General features: G+C 61.9%; 1 protein-coding gene across 1 annotated transcript in view; it reads left to right on the top strand.

The window, feature by feature from the left end:
- kdm5c (lysine demethylase 5C) overlaps positions 1-22,581 on the top strand; it is a 121,072-nt gene that overhangs the window by 16,570 nt on the left and 81,921 nt on the right. Inside the window, exons 2-6 of the mRNA XM_060822414.1 lie at positions 8,655-8,732; positions 11,170-11,292; positions 12,046-12,216; positions 16,827-16,961; positions 22,246-22,369. Coding sequence (XP_060678397.1) covers positions 8,655-8,732; positions 11,170-11,292; positions 12,046-12,216; positions 16,827-16,961; positions 22,246-22,369 — 631 coding nt within the window. The remainder of the gene's footprint in view (positions 1-8,654; positions 8,733-11,169; positions 11,293-12,045; positions 12,217-16,826; positions 16,962-22,245; positions 22,370-22,581) is intronic.

Genomic DNA, 22,581 nt, shown 5'->3' with positions numbered 1-22,581 from the left:
GTGCGCATATGTCGGGGTGTGTGTGCGTGTGTCGTAGTGAGCGTGCGCATGTGTCGGGGTGTGTGTGCGCATGTGCGCGTGTGTGTTGGGGTGTGTGCGTGTCAGGGTGTGTGAGCGTGCGTGTGCGTCGGGGTGTGTCAGCGAGCACGCGTGTGTCGGGGTGTGCGAGGGTGTGCGTGTGTCGGGGTGTGCGAGCGCGCGCGTGTCGGGGTGTGTAAGCAGCAGTGAGCTGTGTTCCAGGACAGACTGGCTGTGTCTGCTTGGCCTTTAGTGTAGCCTCAGCACCGTGTGCTCCGTTCTCTAGCTTCATGTGGAAGCAGCAACCCCTGTCAGTGCCCTCCCCCCAACACCCTACCCACCCCCTGCAGCGATTGTGTGTCTGCCCTGGCAGGAAGCCTTAGCATTGTCTCTGTCTTTGGAGTAACGCCCGTTACTCTGAACCTACAGAGGGGCACTGCGGAGCGTGGTGCTCAGAAATGTTGGGAGGAAGGATGTCAGTGTGTTCCAGGCAGTTCAGAGGAGGGTAACCAGAGTAATCCCCAAAATAAGGAGGGCTGCTTTCTGAGGCTTGGACAGACAGACTGGGCTTGTCTTCACTAGACTTGTGGACAGTTAGAGGAGACTTGATTGAAACATCGAAGATCCCAAGGGGATCTTGGCAGTGTGAATGTGGGCAGGATGTTTCCTCTTCTGGGGTTTTTTTAAAAAGTTTTCCATTACAGAATGCTAAAGACAGTGATGTACTTACTCCGAACTGGGGGGGAAACCTGTGAATGGTAGCAGGAAGTCCCCAGTCACAATTAATCCCTGGCTTTATGGTTTCAGCTGTTCATGTGGGGGAACATTGGCCTCACTGCTGGCCCACTGTCGATCACTAATTCCCCCTTGAAAGTGGCAATTATCTGCTGGCTTGACCCACTGCAGTCAGCCCCCCTGTGTGGTGTAGGGAGACCCCACATGTGAGGGAGGACTCTGACCCCCGTATCTGCTGCCCCCTCAGGAGTGATGCTTCCACCCCTCCACCCCCCCCCCCCCAGTATCTGCTGCCCCTCGTCCTTCCAGGGGGTGGAGGTGGGGGTTTGGAAGCTGCTGTCGGAGGAGCCTCAGTGAGTCACTGCACACTGCAACTGGTATACATCGGTGTTGGAGGGAGTGGCAGTCACAGAGGTGGGCATGCTATGGGGACAGAGTCAGGAGGGGAGTTACTCGCTGCAGGATTCCCAGACTCTGACCCGATGGTGGGACAGGGCTTTGGGGGGAGAGTCAGGAGGGGAGTTACTCGCTGCAGGATTCCCAGCCTCTGACCCGATGGTGGGACAGGGCTTTGTGGGGAGAGTCAGGAGGGGAGTTACTCGCTGCAGGATTCCCAGCCTCTGACCCGATGGTGGGACAGGGCTTTGGGGGAGAGTCAGGAGGGGAGTTACTCGCTGCAGGATTCCCAGCCTCTGACCCGATGGTGGGACAGGGCTTTGGGGGGATGTATTGGGCTTTGGGCTCCTGTATTGATCTGGGGCTGGGTCCCAATTCAGCTTGTGGTCGGTGGTAACCCCCCAGGATGTTGAGAGTGGTGGGTGGGATTGTTAGATTCCCTCTCGTTGGGGATGGTCATTGCCAGATGTGTACGCACCCTAACCTGAATATTGTTCACATTGTGGCCTGGTGCTGTGTATGGTACAGTCCTCAGCAAACTCCAGCCTGGATCATTGCAGGGAGTATCTGTCATAAGTGGCCCTTTGTAACTGGTATAACATCCACCAGTAATCAAGGTGTGAACTGGGACTGCAATGTGTTCGAAGGTGGGCCAAGCGTTTGAGTTGGAGTTCTGTCGCCCACTCCCCTGAGCCCATACACAGTTATCTTTCTCAGCTTCCCCCCAAAACCTTTCCTGGCCGGTGCGACCATTTTCGGGAGGGTAATCCCGGTGTGAATGTAGAGAGCGTGGCTGCGTGTTTGGATGAGAGTGAAGCTGCAGTAACAGGTGCTGGGCAGGAAGTGGGGAAATCACTCATGCCTCTGGAAATAGCTGCACCCTGATACATTGGTGGTTACACAGGCAGGTGTCTCCTTGTGGAGAGGACTGTAAATAAATGCTTCGAAAAGGCTCGACAGATCGGCACCTGTTCTCTCCTCCACCAGCTGTATCTCTGCACCATCTTAACCAGCATCGACTATCACAGCTCGAAATTCTGGTTGCTTCACTCTGCGATGGGAAACAGGCCGTGTGCGAGAATATCCCAAAACCCCTGCACACCTTCTGTCCAAAGCAGGGTGCTGCAGGATAGGTCCTACCAAACTGACACAGCTGGGTCAGGTTCCAGTATAATGTCTGTTACACTGCCCCCCCACCCCTCACCCTGTCTGCCCCCCCCCCCTCCCGAAGTACTGTGAGCAGTTTTCACCCTGTATTTATGGGAAGGTCTCATTTCATTGCAGACAGTTCAGGGAAGGTTAGCTGGGATGATCCCTGGTATGGAGGGGATAGTCTGAGCAAAGGTGGAACGCCCCTCCCTGGTGTTTGTAAGGATGAGGGGTGATCTCACTGAAAAATGGAGGATTCCTAACGGGTTTGACAGGACAAACACCGAGAGGCTAGGGCGTAGTCTCAGCTTAAAGGGGCTGAGGGGGCATTGCTTCTCTCGGGGAGTAAGTGTCTTTGCCACAGAGCGGTGGGGCCAGAGACCTTGTGTATAGTTAAGGCTGAGAGAGATTCTCTACCAATCAGGGAATCCAGAATTCCAGGACAAATGCAGGAAAGTGGAGGTGAGAAATGTTGGATCCACCATGATCCTGTAGAATGGTGGAGCAGGCCTGTGGGCTGAATGGCCTCATCCACTTCCTGTTTCTTATGGTCAGTTTTTGTCACTTGCAGAACTGAGAGTGGGATATACACTCTCCCAGATCCCAGTGCATCATATACATAGTGTAAGTAATTGTGGGCCCAGCGTTACTCCCTGTGGTGCTCCCCAGCTTATCCCCACCCATCCCTGGAGTGGTTTCGCTCCCCTGTCTCTCTCTCTCGGGTTTTCAGTGTCCGACCCAGGGTCCCGGACAGAGCCCCCCAGCTGAGAGCCAGTGTTTGATATACGTTGAGTCCGATCTGTGCTCTCTGCTTGTTTATAACATCAAGCCCACGGTGCTGTCTGCTTTATCTAACCACCGTCCTGGCAGCTCCCCAGCAGCTCCTCCGGTCTGATGTCATTCTGTGTGCTTGGAAATGGGCTTTTTAAAAAACACCCCCCCCCCCCCCCCCCCCCCCCCCCCCCCCAGTCCTTGTTTCCTTTGTGTCCTGTACTGGGGAGGTTGTTGGGGGCGGAGGGAGGGAGGGGAGGGAGTGTTTACTGCTGACTAATTTTCACAGGGCCTTCAGGTCAGAGCTGTGTTCTGACAAGCTGACAGGAAGCTGTGAGAAGGGGGGGTGGGGGGAGGGGGGAGGTGGTTTGTTTTCACCAGGGTTCAGCACTGGTGTCGCAATACGGCTTAGTCAGGCGTTTGGTTTTCACCAAAACAGCAGGCTCAGTGATGTACGAGAGGCTCCTGCCAGCTCTCGCTCTCCCCCACCCCTCCCCTCTCTCTCTCCCCCTCCCCTCTATCTCTCTCTCGCTCCCCCTCCCCTCTCTCGCTTCCCCTCCCCTCTTCCCCCCCCGCTACAAAACTGTAGATATATAAACATAACGACAGAAGAGCCCCCCTGCCCCATCCAAGCCCAGTAATTCCTAATTTCCCCAAATGCGATCCAATTCCCTCTAACTCCACCTTGAATACATTCACCTAGCCGGACCCACAGAGAGCACAGCTCCCCACAGCCTCGCCATCCCGTCAGAGAAAGGTATTGCTCCCCATCTCTCTCTCTCTCTCCCATGGGTACACCCTCATTCTGAAACTGTTCCCCCCCCCACTTCCAATGTTTCCATGGGTGGGTGGGGGGAATATCCTCTCCACCTCCACCCCCTCAATCCCTGTCCCTCAAAAAGGATAGACCATAATCAGAGCAGAGGATAGGCTATTCAGCCCATCACATCTGCTACCCCACTAATCCTGGCTGATGAGGTTCTCCCCGTAACCTTTGATCTGTGTTGTTCTAAAGCCATCGCCCCCTCTCGCTCTACGCAACCCTGAAGGGGACAGGGCCAACTGTCTCCTCTGAAGAGAGACCCCTTCACCCCAGGGAGCAGCTGAGGGAACCTTCCCTGAACTGCCCCTGGTGTGAGTCTATCCCTCCCTCGGTGAGGGGGGGGGGGGGGGTAGCTGAACTGGACCCAGTGCTCCCTGTGGGGTCCCTCCAACACCCTGTACGGGTGGACCAAGTCTTCCTGATCTCTGTCCTCCCATTTCCCTTGGAATAAAACCCAATGTCCTCTCAGCCGCCTTCCCCATCAGTTCCCACATTCCATCAGCAAGTGACCCACATATCAGACCACCCAGACCCCCCCTCCTCAGCAACAAAGCGAAATTTGAATTTGTGAGCTCGTCAGCTAAAACGCGTCTTTTACTGTGTGCCCGTGTCTGTGTGACTGGATCGTTCAGGGCGATATTCACTGGAGTTTACAAAAGTGAGGGGGGGGTGGGGTGTGCATCTCTCAGAATTGTCGAACAGGCCTAGACAGGGGAAAGACAGAAGGGCCAGGGAGTCTGGAACCACAGCCTCCCAGTTTCAGGATATGGGGCAGGACTGAGCTGAGGAGAAATGTCTTCCCCCAGGAAGCCCCTGGGATTTCCCGCGACAGAGAGCGATTGAAGCCAACCTGTTACGTTTTTGAGAAGTTAGATATAGCTCTTGGGGCTATAGGGTTGAAAGCAGACAGTGAAGAGTGGGGGGGGGGGGGGCTGAATGATCAGCCTTGACCCTATAAAAGGGTCCTTCACTCAGTATATACCCCTCCCATAAATCTCGCCAACCTTACTGCAGTTTGTCTGTCGTTTGGGGCAATTTGTGCAGCTCCCCTGCTCTCGGTGGGTCTCTCCTCTGGGTAAAGGGGGTGAGTTGGGTAGGGAGATGTTCCCCACAGCACTCCTACCTCTGAGTACCACTGACAGTGAGGGAAGGGTCATCGCTCAGTACACAGAGACACGTCTTTGTCTGCGAAGAGGCAGCAGACAAACAGTTGTGCCCTCTGGGGGATTTGGAGTGTGTTATTTAGTGGTTTGGTTTCTATCCCCAGCAGATGGCTTATCCAATTCCCCATCTCTGTTGCCTAAGGGAGGGTTCCTGCTCCAGTCTGTCTCGTCTCTGCACTGCCCTGCTTTCTCAGGGGCCACCCACTACCCGGGGTAAATGGGTTCTCCACAGGGCAGCCACCATTACATGGCACAGGGCAAATGACCCCACACTTCACTGCAGTGTGAAGGCACTGAGCCTGTGTCTGACTGTACATGCCCCTGTCTGCCTGTCTGTATATTTCCCTGTCTACCCCACTGCCTGCCTGTGTGTGGGAGTGTGTCTGTCCCCCTGCCTGTGTGTGGGTGGGAGTGTGTCTGTCCCCCTGCCTGCCCGTGTGTGGGAGTGTGTCTGTCCCCCTGCCTGCCCGTGTGTGGGAGTGTGTCTGTCCCCCTGCCTGCGTGTGGGTGGGAGTGTGTCTGTCCCCCTGCCTGCCTGTGGGTGGGAGTGTGTCTGTCCCCCTGCCTGCCTGTGGGTGGGAGTGTGTCTGTCCCCCTGCTTGCCTGTGTGTGGGAATGTGTCTGTCCCCCTGCCTGCCTGTGTGTGGGAGTGTGTCTGTCCCCCTGCCTGTGTGTGGGTGGGAGTGTGTCTGTCCCCCTGCCTGTGTGTGGGTGGGAGTGCGTCTGTCCCCCTGCCTGTGTGTGGGTGGGAGTGCGTCTGTCCCCCTGCCTGTGTGTGGGTGGGAGTGCGTCTGTCCCCCTGCCTGTGTGTGGGTGGGAGTGCGTCTGTCCCCCTGCCTGTGTGTGGGTGGGAGTGTGTCTGTCCCCCTGCCCGTGAGTGGGAGTGTGTCTGTCCCCCTGCCCGTGAGTGGGAGTGTGTCTGTCCCCCTGCCTGCCCGTGTGTGGGAGTGTGTCTGTCCCCCTGCCTGCCCGTGTGTGGGAGTGTGTCTGTCCCCTTGCTTGCCCGTGTGTGGGAGTGTGTCTGTCCCCCTGCCTGTGTGTGGGTGGGAGTGTGTGTGTGTGTGGGTGGGAGTGTGTCTGTCCCCCTGCCTGTGTGTGGGTGGGAGTGTGTCTGTCCCCCTGCCTGTGTGTGTGTGGGAGTGTGTCTGTCCCCCTGCCTGTGTGTGGGTGGGAGTGTGTCTGTCCCCCTGCCTGTGTGTGGGTGGGAGTGTGTCTGTCCCCCTGCCTGCCTGTGTGTGGGAGTGTGTCTGTCCCCCTGCCTGCCCGTGTGTGGGAGTGTGTCTGTCCCCCTGCCTGCCCGTGTGTGGGAGTGTGTCTGTCCCCCTGCCTGCCCGTGTGTGGGAGTGTGTCTGTCCCCCTGCCTGCCCGTGTGTGGGAGTGTGTCTGTCCCCCTGCCTGCCCGTGTGTGGGAGTGTGTCTGTCCCCCTGCCTGCCCGTGTGTGGGAGTGTGTCTGTCCCCCTGCCTGCCCGTGTGTGGGAGTGTGTCTGTCCCCCTGCCCGTGTGTGGGAGTGTGTCTGTCCCCCTGCCTGCCCGTGTGTGGGAGTGTGTCTGTCCCCCTGCCTGCCCGTGTGTGGGAGTGTGTCTGTCCCCCTGCCTGTGTGTGGGAGTGTGTCTGTCCCCCTGTCTGTGTGTGGGAGTGTGTGTGTGTGTGTCCCTGCACTAAGTGCCCTAACGTGCTGTTTGTTTGTAAAGAAGCAGTTACCCCTCGGGTTGTGATTGTGACCGTGTAGACCCGGCTGTGTGGGCCGTTCCCTCAGTGTACCGTGACCGTGTAGACCCGGCTGTGTGGGCCGTTCCCTCGGTGTACCGTGACCGTGTAGACCCGGCCGTGTGGGCCGTTCCCTCGGTGTACCGTGACCGTGTAGACCCGGCTGTGTGGGCCGTTCCCTCGGTGTACCGTGACCGTGTAGACCCGGCCGTGTGGGCCGTTCCCTCGGTGTACCGTGACCGTGTAGACCCGGCCGTGTGGGCCGTTCCCTCGGTGTACCGTGACCGTGTAGACCCGGCCGTGTGGGCCGTTCCCTCGGTGTACCGTGACCGTGTAGACCCGGCTGTGTGGGCCGTTCCCTCGGTGTACCGTGACCGTGTAGACCCGGCTGTATGGGCCGTTCCCTCAGTGTACCGTGACCGTGTAGACCCGGCTGTGTGGGCCGTTCCCTCGGTGTACCGTGACCGTGTAGACCCGGCTGTGTGGGCCGTGACCGTGTAGACCCGGCTGTGTGGGCCGTTCCCTCAGTGTACCGTGACCGTGTAGACCCGGCTGTGTGGGCCGTTCCCTCGGTGTACCGTGACCATGTAGACCCGGCCGTGTGGGCCGTGACCGTGTAGACCCGGCTGTGCGGGCCGTTCCCTCGGTGTACCGTGAGCTGTGACAGTGTCCTTGCTGAGCTCTGTCTCTCAGCCCTGTGAGGCTGCGGCCGTGTTGATGGGGGGCCTGGATTTATTAGCCGTGTGATAGCCCCAGTCTGTCCGGACGGCAGCTTTCCTTTCTGGAAAGCGCAGCACTGAACCCTTTGGTGGTTTTGACAGCAATTGAGGATTGCTGTCGCTGACGTTTTAGCTGTGAAGTTCTCAGCTTATTAATACACCCCCAGCCCGCCCTCCCAGCCAGAGAGATCGCGTGTCTGATCCCCTTCCCCACTCTGGGCACAGACTCTCCCAACCCCTTCTGAGAGACGGCGTTCCTCCCAGTCTCCACTCTCATCCGCCCCTGGGTCTGGGTCACAGCTCCCTGGGCTAACGGAGTGGCTTACAGCATGGCCACAGGCCCTTTGGCCCATCTGGTCCGTGCTGCCCCGTTATCGCAGTGAATCACCTCCCGTTTGGCCTGAGTTTGCACCGTACACCTCCACTCCCTTCTCATCCACGGACCTGTCCCAATGTTTCCTACAATACTGTACTCCCCACCCCCACCTCTGACAGCCCCTTCCAGGGATTCACCCCTCTCCCTACACAGCCTGCGACCCTTTCACATTTCTCTTACCCTCACTGTAAACCCACCCCCCCCCTCGGTTTACAATCTCCTTCCCTGGAGAAACACTGTCGGCTATCCCCCTTGTCCCTGCCCCTTGTGGTTTTACAGACCTTGATCAGGTCACCCCCCCACATTGTGGGGTGGGAGGGGGGGGATATACTCTGGGAACACTGAGCCGCAGCTGGAATTAAACTCCGTTCAGTAGAACGTTGCCAGTGACGGTGCTACCCCCCGTCGGTTGGTGTCTGGTTTGCTGTCCTTACCCCTCTCTGATTGTAGGTCGGATCTGAAACTGGCCCCCCCCCCCCCCCCCCCCCCACACAGGCCTTAGTCAGGCAGTTCCTGGCGGGGGGGGGGGGGCAGCTGGGGACAGGTCCCAAATAGTCCCCCAGCCGCTGGGGCCTGGGTCCTGGGAGGGCTTCGCGAGGGTGATCGCAGGTGGGAGGCGGGGATGGGACTGGGCTGTGGCTGTGCATGGTCAGAGGCAGGCGGGTTGGTGAGGGTGAGGGGGTGTTTACAAACTGCTGGCGTAGGGCCTGGAGGGCTCCCTCGTGGGGAGGGTGCTCAGCTTGGATTCTAACGTCCCATTTCTCTCCTCCCCCCCCCCCCCCCCCCCCCCCCAAGGACTGGCAGCCCCCGTTTGCCGTTGAGGTGGATAACTTCAAGTTCACTCCACGGATCCAGCGCCTCAACGAGTTGGAGGTGAGCGCATCGGGGGGAGGGGTTGGGGGGCTGAAGGAAGGGGTTGGGGGGGCAGGGGTGGGGAGAGATTGGGGGCTGAAGGAAGGGGTTGGGGGAGAGGGGAGAGATTGGGGGCTGAAGGAAGGGGTTGGGGGAGAGGGGAGAGATCGGGGGCTGAAGGAAGGGGTTGGGGGGGCAGGGGTGGGGAGAGATTGGGGGCTGAAGGAAGGGGTTGGGGGGGCAGGGGTGGGGAGAGATTGGGGGCTGAAGGAAGGGGTTGGGGGGGCAGGGGTGGGGAGAGATTGGGGGCTGAAGGAAGGGGTTGGGGGGGCAGGGGTGGGGAGAGATTGGGGGCTGAAGGAAGGGGTTGGGGGAGAGGGGAGAGATTAGGGGCTGAAGGAAGGGGTTGGGGGAGAGGGGAGAGATTAGGGGCTGAAGGAAGGGGTTGGGGGAGAGGGGAGAGATTGGGGGCTGAAGGAAGGGGTTGGGGGGGCAGGGGTGGGGAGAGATTGGGGGCTGAAGGAAGGGGTTGGGGGGGCAGGGGTGGGGAGAGATTGGGGGCTGAAGGAAGGGGTTGGGGGGGCAGGGGTGGGGAGAGATTGGGGGCTGAAGGAAGGGGTTGGGGGGGAGGGGAGAGATTGGGGGCTGAAGGAAGGGGTTGGGGGGGCAGGGGTGGGGAGAGATTGGGGGCTGAAGGAAGGGGTTGGGGGGGCAGGGGTGGGGAGAGATTGGGGGCTGAAGGAAGGGGTTGGGGGAGAGGGGAGAAATTGGGGGCTGAAGGAAGGGGTTGGGGGAGAGGGGAGAGATTGGGGGCTGAAGGAAGGGGTTGGGGGAGAGGGGAGAGATTAGGGGCTGAAGGAAGGGGGTGGGGGGATGGGAGTGGTCTGGGGGAGGATGCGGGCGGGGTTGGGGTGGGGGGGGCGGGAGTGGTCTGGGGGAGGATGCGGGCGGGGTTGGGGTGGGGGGGCGGGAGTGGTCTGGGGGAGGATGCGGGCGGGGTTGGGGTGGGGAGGACGGGAGTGGTCTGGGGGAGGATGCGGGCGGGGTTGGGGTGGGGAGGACGGGAATGGTCTGGGGGAGGATGCGGACGGGGTTGGGGTGGGGGACGGGAATGGTCTGGGGGAGGATGCGGACGGGGTTGGGGTGGGGAGGACGGGAATGGTCTGGGGGAGGATGCGGACGGGGTTGGGGTGGGGGACGGGAATGGTCTGGGGGACGGGAATGGTCTGGGGGAGGATGCGGACGGGGTTGGGGTGGGGGGGACGGGAATGGTCTGGGGGAGGATGCGGACGGGGTTGGGGTGGGGGGGACGGGAATGGTCTGGGGGAGGATGCGGACGGGGTTGGGGTGGGGGGGACGGGAATGGTCTGGGGGAGGATGCGGGCGGGGTTGGGGTGGGGGGGACGGGAGTGGTCTGGGGGAGGGGGGGGACGGGAATGGTCTGGGGGAGGATGCGGACGGGGTTGGGGTGGGGGTGGGGGTGGTCTGGGGGAGGATGCGGACGGGGTTGGGGTGGGGGTGGGGGTGGTCTGGGGGAGGATGCGGGCGGGGTTGGGGTGGGGGTGGGGTGGTCTGGGGGAGGATGCGGACGGGGTTGGGGTGGGGGACGGGGGTGGTCTGGGGGAGGATGCGGGCGGGGTTGGGGTGGGGGACGGGGGTGGTCTGGGGGAGGATGCGGACGGGGTTGGGGTGGGGGTGGGGGTGGTCTGGGGGAGGATGCGGACGGGGTTGGGGTGGGGGACGGGGGTGGTCTGGGGGAGGATGCGGGCGGGGTTGGGGTGGGGGGGACGGGAATGGTCTGGGGGAGGATGCGGACAGGGTTGGGGTGGGGGGGAACGGGAGTGGTCTGGGGGAGGATGCGGACGGGGTTGGGGTGGGGGACGGGGGTGGTCTGGGGGAGGATGCGGGCGGGGTTGGGGTGGGGGGGACGGGGGTGGTCTGGGGGAGGATGCGGACAGGGTTGGGGTGGGGGATGGGAATGGTCTGGGGGAGGATGCGGACGGGGTTGGGGTGGGGGTGGGGGTGGTCTGGGGGAGGATGCGGACGGGGTTGGGGTGGGGGTGGGGGTGGTCTGGGGGAGGATGCGGACGGGGTTGGGGTGGGGGTGGGGGTGGTCTGGGGGAGGATGCGGACGGGGTTGGGGTGGGGGTGGGGGTGGTCTGGGGGAGGATGCGGGCGGGGTTGGGGTGGGGGTGGGGGTGGTCTGGGGGAGGATGCGGGCGGGGTTGGGGTGGGGGTGGGGGTGGTCTGGGGGAGGATGCGGGCGGGGTTGGGGTGGGGAGCTGAGATGTGTTCAGCCTTCCCCTCCTGAACAGTTGTGAGTGAAGGCAGTTGGGGGCTGACCCTCTGGGTGATGATCCAGTGCCTGGGGCTGGGACACAGACTCGGTTTCCCCCTCCCCCTCCCGCTGTGCGGTGTTCATTCTCTCTCAGCCTCTCCCTGGTTTGTTTATGAACAGGCGCAGACCCGAGTGAAGTTAAACTTCCTGGATCAGATCGCCAAGTTCTGGGAGCTCCAGGGGTCCACATTAAAAATTCCCAACGTGGAGCGGCGTATCTTAGACTTGTACAGTCTGAACAAGGTAATGGAGGCCAGAGCAATGCAGAGGGGCTTCGTAATCTTCACACCTCTCCCACACTGAGGGGCGCTCTCTCTACACTGTCCCCCATCAAACACTCCCAGGGACAGGGACAGCACGGGGTTAGATACAGAGTAAAGCTCCCTCTACACTGCCCCCCCCATCAAACACTCCCAGGGACAGGGACAGCACGGGGTTAGATACAGAGTAAAGCTCCCTCTACACTGTCTCCCATCAAACACTCCCAGGGACAGCATGGGGTTAGATACAGAGTAAAGCTCCCTCTACACTGTCCCCCATCAAACACTCCCAGGGACAGGGACAGCACGGGGTTAGATAGAGTAAAGCTCCCTCTACACTGTCCCCCATCAAACACTCCCAGGGACAGGGACAGCACGGGGTTAGATACAGAGTAAAGCTCCCTCTACACTGTCCCCCCATCAAACACTCCCAGGGACAGGGACAGCACGGGGTTAGATACAGAGTAAAGCTCCCTCTACACTGTCGCCCATCAAACACTCCCAGGGACAGGGACAGCACGGGGTTAGATACAGAGTAAAGCTCCCTCTACACTGTCCCCTCATCAAACCGTCCCGGGACTAGCGCTGTCTTGAGATTGAGTTGTTGTTAGTTTGGATTTTCCATGCCCCGAGTCCTGGAAATGAGTGAACACCCTCCTTGGGGAAGGGGGTGAATTCCATGTCAGGCATTCTCCCGTTGCTCACTCCGCTCTGCGTCACTGCTACCTTTTCCCAGATTGTCATCGAGGAGGGAGGCTATGAAGCCATCTGTAGGGACCGGCGGTGGTCTAGGGTAGCCCAGCGGCTGGGCTATCCACCTGGGAAGGGGATCGGATCCCTGCTGCGCTCTCACTACGAGAGGGTCATCTATCCTTTCGACACCTTCCAGTCCGGAGCCAGCCTAGCGGTAAGTGGGCGCTGTGGGAGGGTGGGGGCTGTGGGAGGGTCAGTGCTGAGGGAGTGGGCGCTATGGGAGGGTGGGCGCTGTGGGAGGGTGGGCGCTGTGGGAGGGTGGGCGCTGTGGGAGGGTGGGCGCTGTGGGAGGGTGGGCGCTGTGGGAGGGTGGGCGCTGTGGGAGGGTGGGCACCAAGGGAACGGGCGCTGTGGGAGGGTCGGCACCGAGGGAGTTGGCGCTGTGGGAGGGTGGGCGCTGTGGGAGGGTGGGCGCTGTGGGAGGGTGGGCGCTGTGGGAGGGTGGGCGCTGTGGGAGGGTGGGCGCTGTGGGAGGGTGGGCGCTGTGGGAGGGTGGGCGCTGTGGGGGGCGTGGGGGCTGTGGGAGGGTCAGGGCTGGGGGAGGGTCAGGGCTGGGGGAGGGTCAGGGCTGTGGGAGGGTGGGCGCTGTGGGAGGGTGGGCGCTGTGGGAGGGTGGGCGCTGTGGGAGGGTGGGCGCTGTGGGAGGGTGGGCGCTGTGGGAGGGTGGGCGCTGTGGGAGGGTGGGCGCTGTGGGAGGGTGGGCGCTGTGGGAGGCGTGGGCTCTGTGGGAGGCGTGGGCTCTGTGGGAGGCGTGGGGGCTGTGGGAGGCGTGGGGGCTGTGGGAGGCGTGGGGGCTGTGGGAGGCGTGGGGGCTGTGGGAGGCGTGGGGGCTGTGGGAGGCGTGGGGGCTGGAGGAGGGTCAGGGCTGGAGGAGGGTCAGGGCTGGAGGAGGGTCAGGGCTGGAGGAGGGTCAGGGCTGGAGGAGGGTCAGGGCTGGAGGAGGGTCAGGGCTGGAGGAGGGTCAGGGCTGGAGGAGGGTCAGGGCTGGAGGAGGGTCAGGGCTGGAGGAGGGTCAGGGCTGGAGGAGGGTCAGGGCTGGAGGAGGGTCAGGGCTGGAGGAGGGTCAGGGCTGGAGGAGGGTCAGGGCTGGAGGAGGGTCAGGGCTGGAGGAGGGTCAGGGCTGGAGGAGGGTCAGGGCTGGAGGAGGGTCAGGGCTGGAGGAGGGTCAGGGCTGGAGGAGGGTCAGGGCTGGAGGAGGGTCAGGGCTGGAGGAGGGTCAGGGCTGGAGGAGGGTCAGGGCTGGAGGAGGGTCAGGGCTGGAGGAGGGTCAGGGCTGGAGGAGGGTCAGGGCTGGAGGAGGGTCAGGGCTGGAGGAGGGTCAGGGCTGGAGGAGGGTCAGGGCTGGAGGAGGGTCAGGGCTGGAGGAGGGTCAGGGCTGGAGGAGGGTCAGGGCTGGAGGAGGGTCAGGGCTGGAGGAGGGTCAGGGCTGGAGGAGGGTCAGGGCTGGAGGAGGGTCAGGGCTGGAGGAGGGTCAGGGCTGGAGGAGGGTCAGGGCTGGAGGAGGGTCAGGGCTGGAGGAGGGTCAGGGCTGGAGGAGGGTCAGGGCTGGAGGAGGGTCAGGGCTGGAGGAGGGTCAGGGCTGGAGGAGGGTCAGGGCTGGAGGAGGGTCAGGGCTGGAGGAGGGTCAGGGCTGAGGGGGTGGGGGCTGTGGGAGGGTCAGGGCTGAGGGAGCGGGGGCTGTGGGAGGGTCAGGGCTGGAGGAGGGTCAGGGCTGAGGGGGTGGGTGCTGTGGGAGGGTCAGTGCTGATGGAGCGGGGGCTGTGGGAGGGTCAGTGCCGAGGGAGCGGGGGCTGTGGGAGGGTCAGTGCCGAGGGAGTGCCGCACTGTCGGAGGGTCAGTGCCGAGGGAGTGCAGCACTGTCGGAGGGTCAGTGCCGAGGGAGTGCCGCACTGTCGGAGGGTCAGTGCCGAGGGAGTGCCGCACTGTCGGAGGGTCAGTGCCGAGGGAGTGCCGCACTGTCGGAGGGTCAGTGCCGAGGGAGTGCCGCACTGTCGGAGGGTCAGTGCCGAGGGAGTGCCGCACTGTCGGAGGGTCAGTGCCGAGGGAGTGCCGCACTGTCGGAGGGTCAGTGCCGAGGGAGTGCCGCACTGTCGGAGGGTCAGTGCCGAGGGAGTGCCGCACTGTCGGAGGGTCAGTGCCGAGGGAGTGCCGCACTGTCGGAGGGTCAGTGCCGAGGGAGTGCCGCACTGTCGGAGGGTCAGTGCCGAGGGAGTGCCGCACTGTCGGAGGGTCAGTGCCGAGGGAGTGCCGCACTGTCGGAGGGTCAGTGCCGAGGGAGTGCCGCACTGTCGGAGGGTCAGTGCCGAGGGAGCGGGCGCTGTCGGAGGGTCAGTGCCGAGGGAGCGGGCGCTGTGGGAGGGTCAGTGCCGAGGGAGCGGGCGCTGTGGGAGGGTCAGCGCTGAGGGAGGGTCAATGCTGCAGGCGCTGTCGGAGGGTCAGTGCTGAGGGAGGGTCAATGCTGCAGGCGCTGTCGGAGGGTCAGTGCTGAGGGGTTGGGGGCTGTGGGAGGGTCAGGGCTGTGGGAGGGTCAGGGCTGTGGGAGGGTCAGGGCTGTGGGAGGGTCAGGGCTGTGGGAGGGTCAGGGCTGTGGGAGGGGGCACTATGAGAGGGTCAGCGCTGTGGGAGCGTCAGTGCTGAGGGAGTGGGCGCTGTGGGAGGGTCAGTGCTGAGGGAGTGCAGCACTGTGGGAGGGTCAGTGCTGAGGGAGTGCCGCACTGTGGGAGGGTCAGTGCTGAGGGAGTGCCGCACTGTCGGAGGGTCAGTGCTGAGGGAGTGCCGCACTGTCGGAGGGTCAGTGCTGAGGGAGTGCCGCACTGTCGGAGGGTCAGTGCTGAGGGAGTGCCGCACTGTCGGAGGGTCAGTGCTGAGGGAGTGCCGCACTGTCGGAGGGTCAGTGCTGAGGGAGCGGGGGCTGTGGGAGGGTCAGTGCTGAGGGAGCGGGCGCTGTGGGAGGGTCAGTGCTGAGGGAGCGGGCGCTGTGGGAGGGTCAGTGCTGAGGGAGCGGGCGCTGTGGGAGGGTCAGCGCTGAGGGAGGGTCAATGCTGCGGGCGCTGTCGGAGGGTCAGTGCTGAGGGGTTGGGCGCTGTGGGAGGGTCAGCGCTGCGGGAGTGGGGGCTGTGGGAGGGTCAGGGCTGTGGGAGGGTCAGGGCTGTGGGAGGGTCAGGGCTGTGGGAGGGTCAGGGCTGTGGGAGGGTCAGGGCTGTGGGAGGGTCAGGGCTGTGGGAGGGGGCACTATGAGAGGGTCAGCGCTGTGGGAGCGTCAGCGCTGAGGGAGTGGGCGCTGTGGGAGGGTCAGTGCTGAGGGAGTGCAGCACTGTGGGAGGGTCAGTGCTGAGGGAGCGGGCGCTGTCGGAGGGTCAGTGCTGAGGGGTTGGGCGCTGTGGGAGGGTCAGCGCTGCGGGAGTGGGGGCTGTGGGAGGGTCAGGGCTGTGGGAGGGTCAGGGCTGTGGGAGGGTCAGGGCTGTGGGAGGGTCAGGGCTGTGGGAGGGTCAGGGCTGTGGGAGGGTCAGGGCTGTGGGAGGGGGCACTATGAGAGGGTCAGCGCTGTGGGAGCGTCAGCGCTGAGGGAGTGGGCGCTGTGGGAGGGTCAGTGCTGAGGGAGTGCAGCACTGTGGGAGGGTCAGTGCTGAGGGAGTTCCGCACTGTCGGAGGGTCAGTGCTGAGGGAGTGCCGCACTGTCGGAGGGTCAGTGCTGAGGGAGTGCCGCACTGTCGGAGGGTCAGTGCTGAGGGAGTGCCGCACTGTCGGAGGGTCAGTGCTGAGGGAGCGCCGCACTGTCGGAGGGTCAGTGCTGAGGGAGCGCCGCACTGTCGGAGGGTCAGTGCTGAGGGAGCGCCGCACTGTCGGAGGGTCAGTGCTGAGGGAGCGGGCGCTGTGGGAGGGTCAGTGCTGAGGGAGCGGGCGCTGTGGGAGGGTCAGTGCTGAGGGAGCGGGTGCTGTGGGAGGGTCAGCGCTGAGGGAGGGTCAATGCTGCGGGCGCTGTCGGAGGGTCAGTGCTGAGGGGTTGGGCGCTGTGGGAGGGTCAGCGCTGCGGGAGTGGGGGCTGTGGGAGGGTCAGGGCTGTGGGAGGGTCAGGGCTGTGGGAGGGTCAGGGCTGTGGGAGGGTCAGGGCTGTGGGAGGGTCAGGGCTGTGGGAGGGGGCACTATGAGAGGGTCAGCGCTGTGGGAGCGTCAGTGCTGAGGGAGTGGGCGCTGTGGGAGGGTCAGTGCTGAGGGAGTGCAGCACTGTGGGAGGGTCAGTGCTGAGGGAGTGCAGCACTGTGGGAGGGTCAGTGCTGAGGGAGTGCCGCACTGTCGGAGGGTCAGTGCTGAGGGAGTGCCGCACTGTCGGAGGGTCAGTGCTGAGGGAGTGCCGCACTGTCGGAGGGTCAGTGCTGAGGGAGTGCCGCACTGTCGGAGGGTCAGTGCTGAGGGAGTGCCGCACTGTCGGAGGGTCAGTGCTGAGGGAGCGTCAGTGCTGAGGGAGTGGGCGCTGTGGGAGGGTCAGTGCTGAGGGGGTGGGGGCTGTCGGAGGGTCAGTTCTGTCGGAGTGCCGCACTGTCGGAGGGTCAGTGCTGAGGGAGCGGGCACTGTCAGAGGGTCAGTGCTGAGGGAGTGGGCGCTGTGGGAGCGTCAGTGCTGAGGGAGCGGGCACTGTGGGAGGGTCAGTGCTGAGGGAGTGGGCACTGCCGGGAGGTGAATGACTGGGCCTCTGGGCTCCGTGGTCTGACGGTGCTGCGGTGTTGGATGTATAACTGTACCTTGTCCCTGTCTGTCCATGGACAGTGCCAGCCTGGCCCACAGATCGACAGTGAGGAAAAAGACCGTGAGTACAAGCCTCACAGTATCCCTCTGCGGCAGTCAGTGCAGCCCTCCAAGATGAACAGCTACGGCCGCAGAGCCAAGCGACTGCAGGCTGAGGTGAGAGACTGTGCACAGCAGGGGCACGAGGGCCGAACGGTCTTGTCAGAGGGACAGTGCTCCAAATCACACCACAGGGAGGGAGAGGGAGGGAAGGTGGGGGGTCAGTGTGTCGATCGAGTGTGGGGAGGTGGAGGGAGTGAGTGTTGAAGGTGGGGGTCAGTGTGTCGATCGAGTGTGGGGGGGTGGAGGGAGTGAGTGTTGAAGGTGGGGGTCAGTGTGTCGATCGAGTGTGGGGGGGTGTGGGGGTGAGTGAGTGTTGAAGGTGGGGGTCAGTGTGTCGATCGAGTGTGGGGGGGTGTGGAGGGAGTGAGTGTTGAAGGTGGGGGTCAGTGTGTCGATCGAGTGTGGGGGGGTGGAGGGAGTGAGTGTTGAAGGTGGGGGTCAGTGTGTCGATCGAGTGTGGGGGGTGGAGGGAGTGAGTGTTGAAGGTGGGGGTCAGTGTGTCGATCGAGTGTGGGGGGGTGGAGGGAGTGAGTGTTGAAGGTGGGGGTCAGTGTGTCGATCGAGTGTGGGGGGTGTGGAGGGAGTGAGTGTTGAAGGTGGGGGTCAGTGTGTCGATCGAGTGTGGGGGGGGGTGGAGGGAGTGAGTGTTGAAGGTGGGGGTCAGTGTGTCGATCGAGTGTGGGGGGAGTGGAGGGAGTGAGTGTTGAAGGTGGGGGTCAGTGTGTCGATCGAGTGTGGGGGGGGTGGAGGGAGAGAGTGTTGAAGGTGGGGGTCAGTGTGTCGATCGAGTGTGGGGGGGTGGAGGGAGTGAGTGTTGAAGGTGGGGGTCAGTGTGTCGATCGAGTGTGGGGGGGGTGGAGGGAGTGAGTGTTGAAGGTGGGGGTCAGTGTGTCGATCGAGTGTGGGGGGGGGTGGAGGGAGTGAGTGTTGAAGGTGGGGGTCAGTGTGTCGATCGAGTGTGGGGGGGGTGGAGGGAGTGAGTGTTGAAGGTGGGGGTCAGTGTGTCGATCGAGTGTGGGGGGTGTGGAGGGAGTGAGTGTTGAAGGTGGGGGTCAGTGTGTCGATCGAGTGTGGGTGGAGGGAGTGAGTGTTGAAGGTGGGGGTCAGTGTGTCGATGAGTGGGGGGGGGGGGGGTTGCTCTGTCCCTGGACTGTGTTGAGCTTCTCGAGTGTTGTTGGAGCTGCCCCTGTCCAGGGCAAGTGGGGAGCATTCGCTGCAGGATTCCCAGCCTCTGACCCGATGGTGGGACAGGGCTTTGGAGGGAGAGTCTATCTGCAGAAGATTCTTTCAGGGCGGGGCGAGGGGTCTTGATGGGGTGGTTATAACTTGGTCTGCCCGGTGGAGTTCCCAACTTCCCGCTGTTAGCCTGGTCGGATGTGGGAACCCTGGCTGCCAGAAACAGCAGTGTTAGCCTTGAGCACACTGGGTTAACGTCTGTGTAACTAATGGCTGTTGGGATCCTGGCCTCTCTGGAGATAGTTCAGTCAAGGCTTGGCACTCTGTTCCAGGAACAGTTGTGGATGCTGGATCCGTTGTGTATATTAGAATCAGAGAGAGAGAAATGTTGGTGAAACAGCTCTGTTAGTGGATATGGGCCCAAGGCAGGGGAGAAGGGTTTCAGTCACCGACCAGCCAGGGGCCCACTGAATGGTGGAACCTGGGATTGTTTGACCTGGATGGGGAAGGGAAGAGATCCTCTCCACTCCAGAGCACAGGGAAAGAAGACCAGGCTGTGGGGGATGTGTCCACTCCGAGGAATAGGTAGCGTGGCGTCAGTCTCTGCAGTTGTGGAATTCTCAATTGAAATGTCGAGGTGATAAGGTGGGAACAAGGTTTAGTTCTCTGGGCATGTTGGAATGTTCCAGTGTTTGTGAGAGCGCGAGGTGGTTTCCCACCCTTCGTTTACAATCTCGCTCCCTCCCTCACCGCCAGACCTTGGTGCTGGGCCTCACCACCAGCTGTCTCCTATTTCCTCACGTACCTGCCAAATACATCGTTTCAGTCAAACCAGTTCTCCAGCACCTTTCGCTTTCGAAAAGCCATTATTACCAAGTTAACACGTTAACCCTGTTACACCCTCCACAGACACTGTCTGGTTTCTGTCGCTTTCTCCACTGCTGGTCCTGTTATGGCTCTTCCTGTTGTAGTAGCTCTGTAGTGTGGGGGCAGCCCGTTCGGCACACTGAATCCACACTCACCATCTGGAGAGCATTCCCAGACCCACCCCTCGGCCCGATATTTCCCACAGTTAACCTACTTAGCCTGAACATCCCTGGGCACTACGGGGACAATTTAGCACGGCCAATCCCACCCTAACCTGCACATCCCTGGGCACTACAGGGACAATTTAGCACGGCCAATCCCACCCTAACCTGCACATCCCTGGGCACTACAGGGACAATTTAGCACGGCCAATCCCACCCTAACCTGCACATCCCTGGGCACTACAGGGACAATTTAGCACGGCCAATCCCACCCTAACCTGCACATCCCTGGGCACTACGGGACAATTTAGCACGGCCAATCCACCCTAACCTGTTCAGCCCTGGGCACTACGGGACAATTTAGCACGGCCAATCCACCCTAACCTGCACATCCCTGGGCTCTCCGGGACAATTTAGCACGGCCAACCCACCCTACCCTGCACATCCCTGGGCTCTCCGGGACAATTTAGCACGGCCAATCCACCCTAACCTGTACATCCCTGGGCACTACGGGGACAATTTAGTACGGCCAATCCACCCTAACCTGCACATCCCTGGGCACTACGGGGACAATTTAGCACGGCCAATCCACCCTAACCTGCACATCCCTGGGCACTACGGGACAATTTAGCACGGCCGATCCACCCTAACCTGCACATCCCTGGGCTCTCCGGGACAATTTAGCACGGCCAATCCACCCTAACCTGTACATCCCTGGGCACTACGGGGACAATTTAGCACGGCCAATCCACCCTAACCTGTACATCCCTGGGCACTATGGGACAATTTAGCACGGCCAATCCACCCTAACCTGCACATCCCTGGGCACTATGGGACAATTTAGCACGGCCAATCCACCCTAACCTGCACATTCCTGGGCACTACGGGGACAATTTAGCACGTCCAATCCACCCTAACCTGCACAGATAGAAATGCGCAAACATGTGCGAGCTCACACGTACACAGATATGCGCAAATACATGCCCGCGTGCTTAGGCAGACAGATGTGCGTGCGCACACATGTACACAGGCATGCACACGTACACTCACATACACAGACAGACGTGCAGGCATGCCACATGCGCATCTAAACACAGATATGTGCAGGTATGCGCGCGTGCGCATGTACTCACATATGCAAAGGCATGCACATGTACATAGATATGTGGTCGCATGCGCATGTACACACAGGCATGCGCGTGTGCGTCTGTACACAGACAGAAATGTGCGTGTGTGCATGTACACAGACAGCTATGCCCACGTGTGCATGTACACAGATATGCGCAGGCGTGCACATGTACACAGATGGATACACAGAGGCATGTGCGAGCGCACATCTATACATAGACGGATAAGCACAGGCACACGCGCATTACAGAAACAGATATGCACAGGCGCATGCACACACCTGTACACTGACCGATACAGCCAGGGGCGCACGCGCGTACACTGACCGATACAGCCAGGGGCGCACGCGCGTACACTGACAGATACGGCCCGGGGCGTACGTGCGTACACTGATGGATATGGCAAGGGGCACATGCGCGTACACTGATGGAGCGCACATCTGTACATAGATGGATACGCACAGGCACACGCGCATTACATAGATGGATATGCACAGGCGCGCACACACACCTGTACACTGACGGATACGGCCGGGGGGCGCACGCGCATACACTGACGGATACGGCCAGGAGGCGCGCGCGCGTACACTGACGGATACGGCCAGGAGGCGCGCGCGCGTACACTGACGGATACGGCCGGGGGGGCGCACGCGCGTACACTGACGGATACGGCCGGGGGGGCGCACGCGCGTACACTGACTGATATGCATGTACTTGTTCACAGGCAAGCTTATGCGTACAGATATGTATATGCAGGAGTGCGCGCACGCGCACACACACCATCCTCTGGGTGGGAACAGAAGTTGGCCTCAAACTCTCTCAGAGGTTCCCACTCCTGACCTTCAGACTGTGTCCTCTCTGGTCACTGAGCCCCTGTTGTTTCTTTCTGAAGGAATGTTGTTTCTTATCTCCCCGACTCTGCCTGTGCCTCTCAGAGTGTTGTACACCTCCATCAGATCACTCCCCCCTCCCACTGAGCGTCCCTGCTCGGAGGTAAACACCCCCAGCCTTTCCGCTTTCCCATCAGAGCGGAGTTGCTCCATCTCCTCTGTACCTTCTCCAGGGAGGAAGTGAGGTCTGCAGATGCTGGAGATCAGAGCTGAAAATGTGTTGCTGGAAAAGCGCAGCAGGTCGGGCAGCATCCAAGGAGCAGGAGAATCTTGGATGCTGCCTGACCTGCTGCACATTTCCAGCAACAACTGTCTCCAGTACCATCGCCCCCTTCCCAGAATGAGCATGGAACCCTGACTGCAGCCGAACTACCCAGCCTGAGCAGACAGGGACAATCCCCTCAGCCCAGGAACCAGGCAAGGGGAATCTCCATTGTACTCCCTGTGGGGCACTTCCGGAGTCCACGTTTTGGGAATGCCGTGTTTCTGTCAGGCACTGCACGGGGAAGGTTCCCCGGGCACTTTGCTGAGGTGGGGGGTAAATCTGTCTGCTCTTTCTCTGGAGTTCAGCAGAACGAGGGGGGGTGGGGAGACACCTCGCTGAGATGTGCGAGGTTTCGAAGGGGGTCTGAGGGATCATAGCCCACCCCTGACCAGGGAATGGGGAGGGACGGCAGGGTCCAGAGAGCTTGATAACAGCACAGGAGGCGGCCATTCGGCCCATTGTGTTTCACCCTGCGAGGATTGTGAGTCTGTACAGTCCCGATCACAGCTAACTATGAGAGATACCATCGTTCGGTCTGGGGCTAGTCCGGTTCTTCGGGGTTGGGGAAACGAGAGTCAGCCCTGATGGGATAACAGAACAGTTGGGGAGGGCCTGAAAGGCCAGCCTGTGCTGTGGTCTCTGATGGTGTTCGAGGTCTCACTGAACGCGGTTCAGTCTGTGCCCTTCCGTGGCGTGCTGCGCTGTCAGTGGGTGATGGGGAGTGTGAGAGGAGTGAGGGGAATGTCAGACAGACAGGGACAGAGGGAGGAGGAGGGGAGCAGCTCGGCTTGGTCATCCTCACGGTGTTTCCCTTTCCCCGTTATACTCCCCCTTCCCTTCCCCCTCACCCAGACGGAGCCCACAGAGGCAGACATCGCCAAGAATCCCGAACTGAAGAAGCTGCAGATTTATGGGGCCGGTCCGAAGATGGTGGGACTGGGGTTAGTGGTGAAAGACCGGGCCAACAGGAAGAGAGGCAAGTGTTTCCACACAACCCACATCCCAAGGTGGCAGTGGCCGGATCTCTGTCCCCACTCCTGACCGCGTCCCCCTCTGCCCCCGACCGCGTCCCCCCCCTGCCCCCGGCCGCCGTTCCCCCCCCTGCCCCCGGCCGCCGTTCCCCCCCCTGCCCCCGGCCGCGGTTCCCCCCCTGCCCCCGGCCGCGGTTCCCCCCCTGCCCCCGGCCGC

This window comes from Hemiscyllium ocellatum, unplaced genomic scaffold, assembly GCF_020745735.1.
Source record: "Hemiscyllium ocellatum isolate sHemOce1 unplaced genomic scaffold, sHemOce1.pat.X.cur. R, whole genome shotgun sequence".
Lineage (NCBI taxonomy): Eukaryota > Metazoa > Chordata > Chondrichthyes > Orectolobiformes > Hemiscylliidae > Hemiscyllium > Hemiscyllium ocellatum.
Note: the sequence above shows the minus strand (reverse complement) of the source record. Positions and strands in the feature narration are given on the sequence as shown.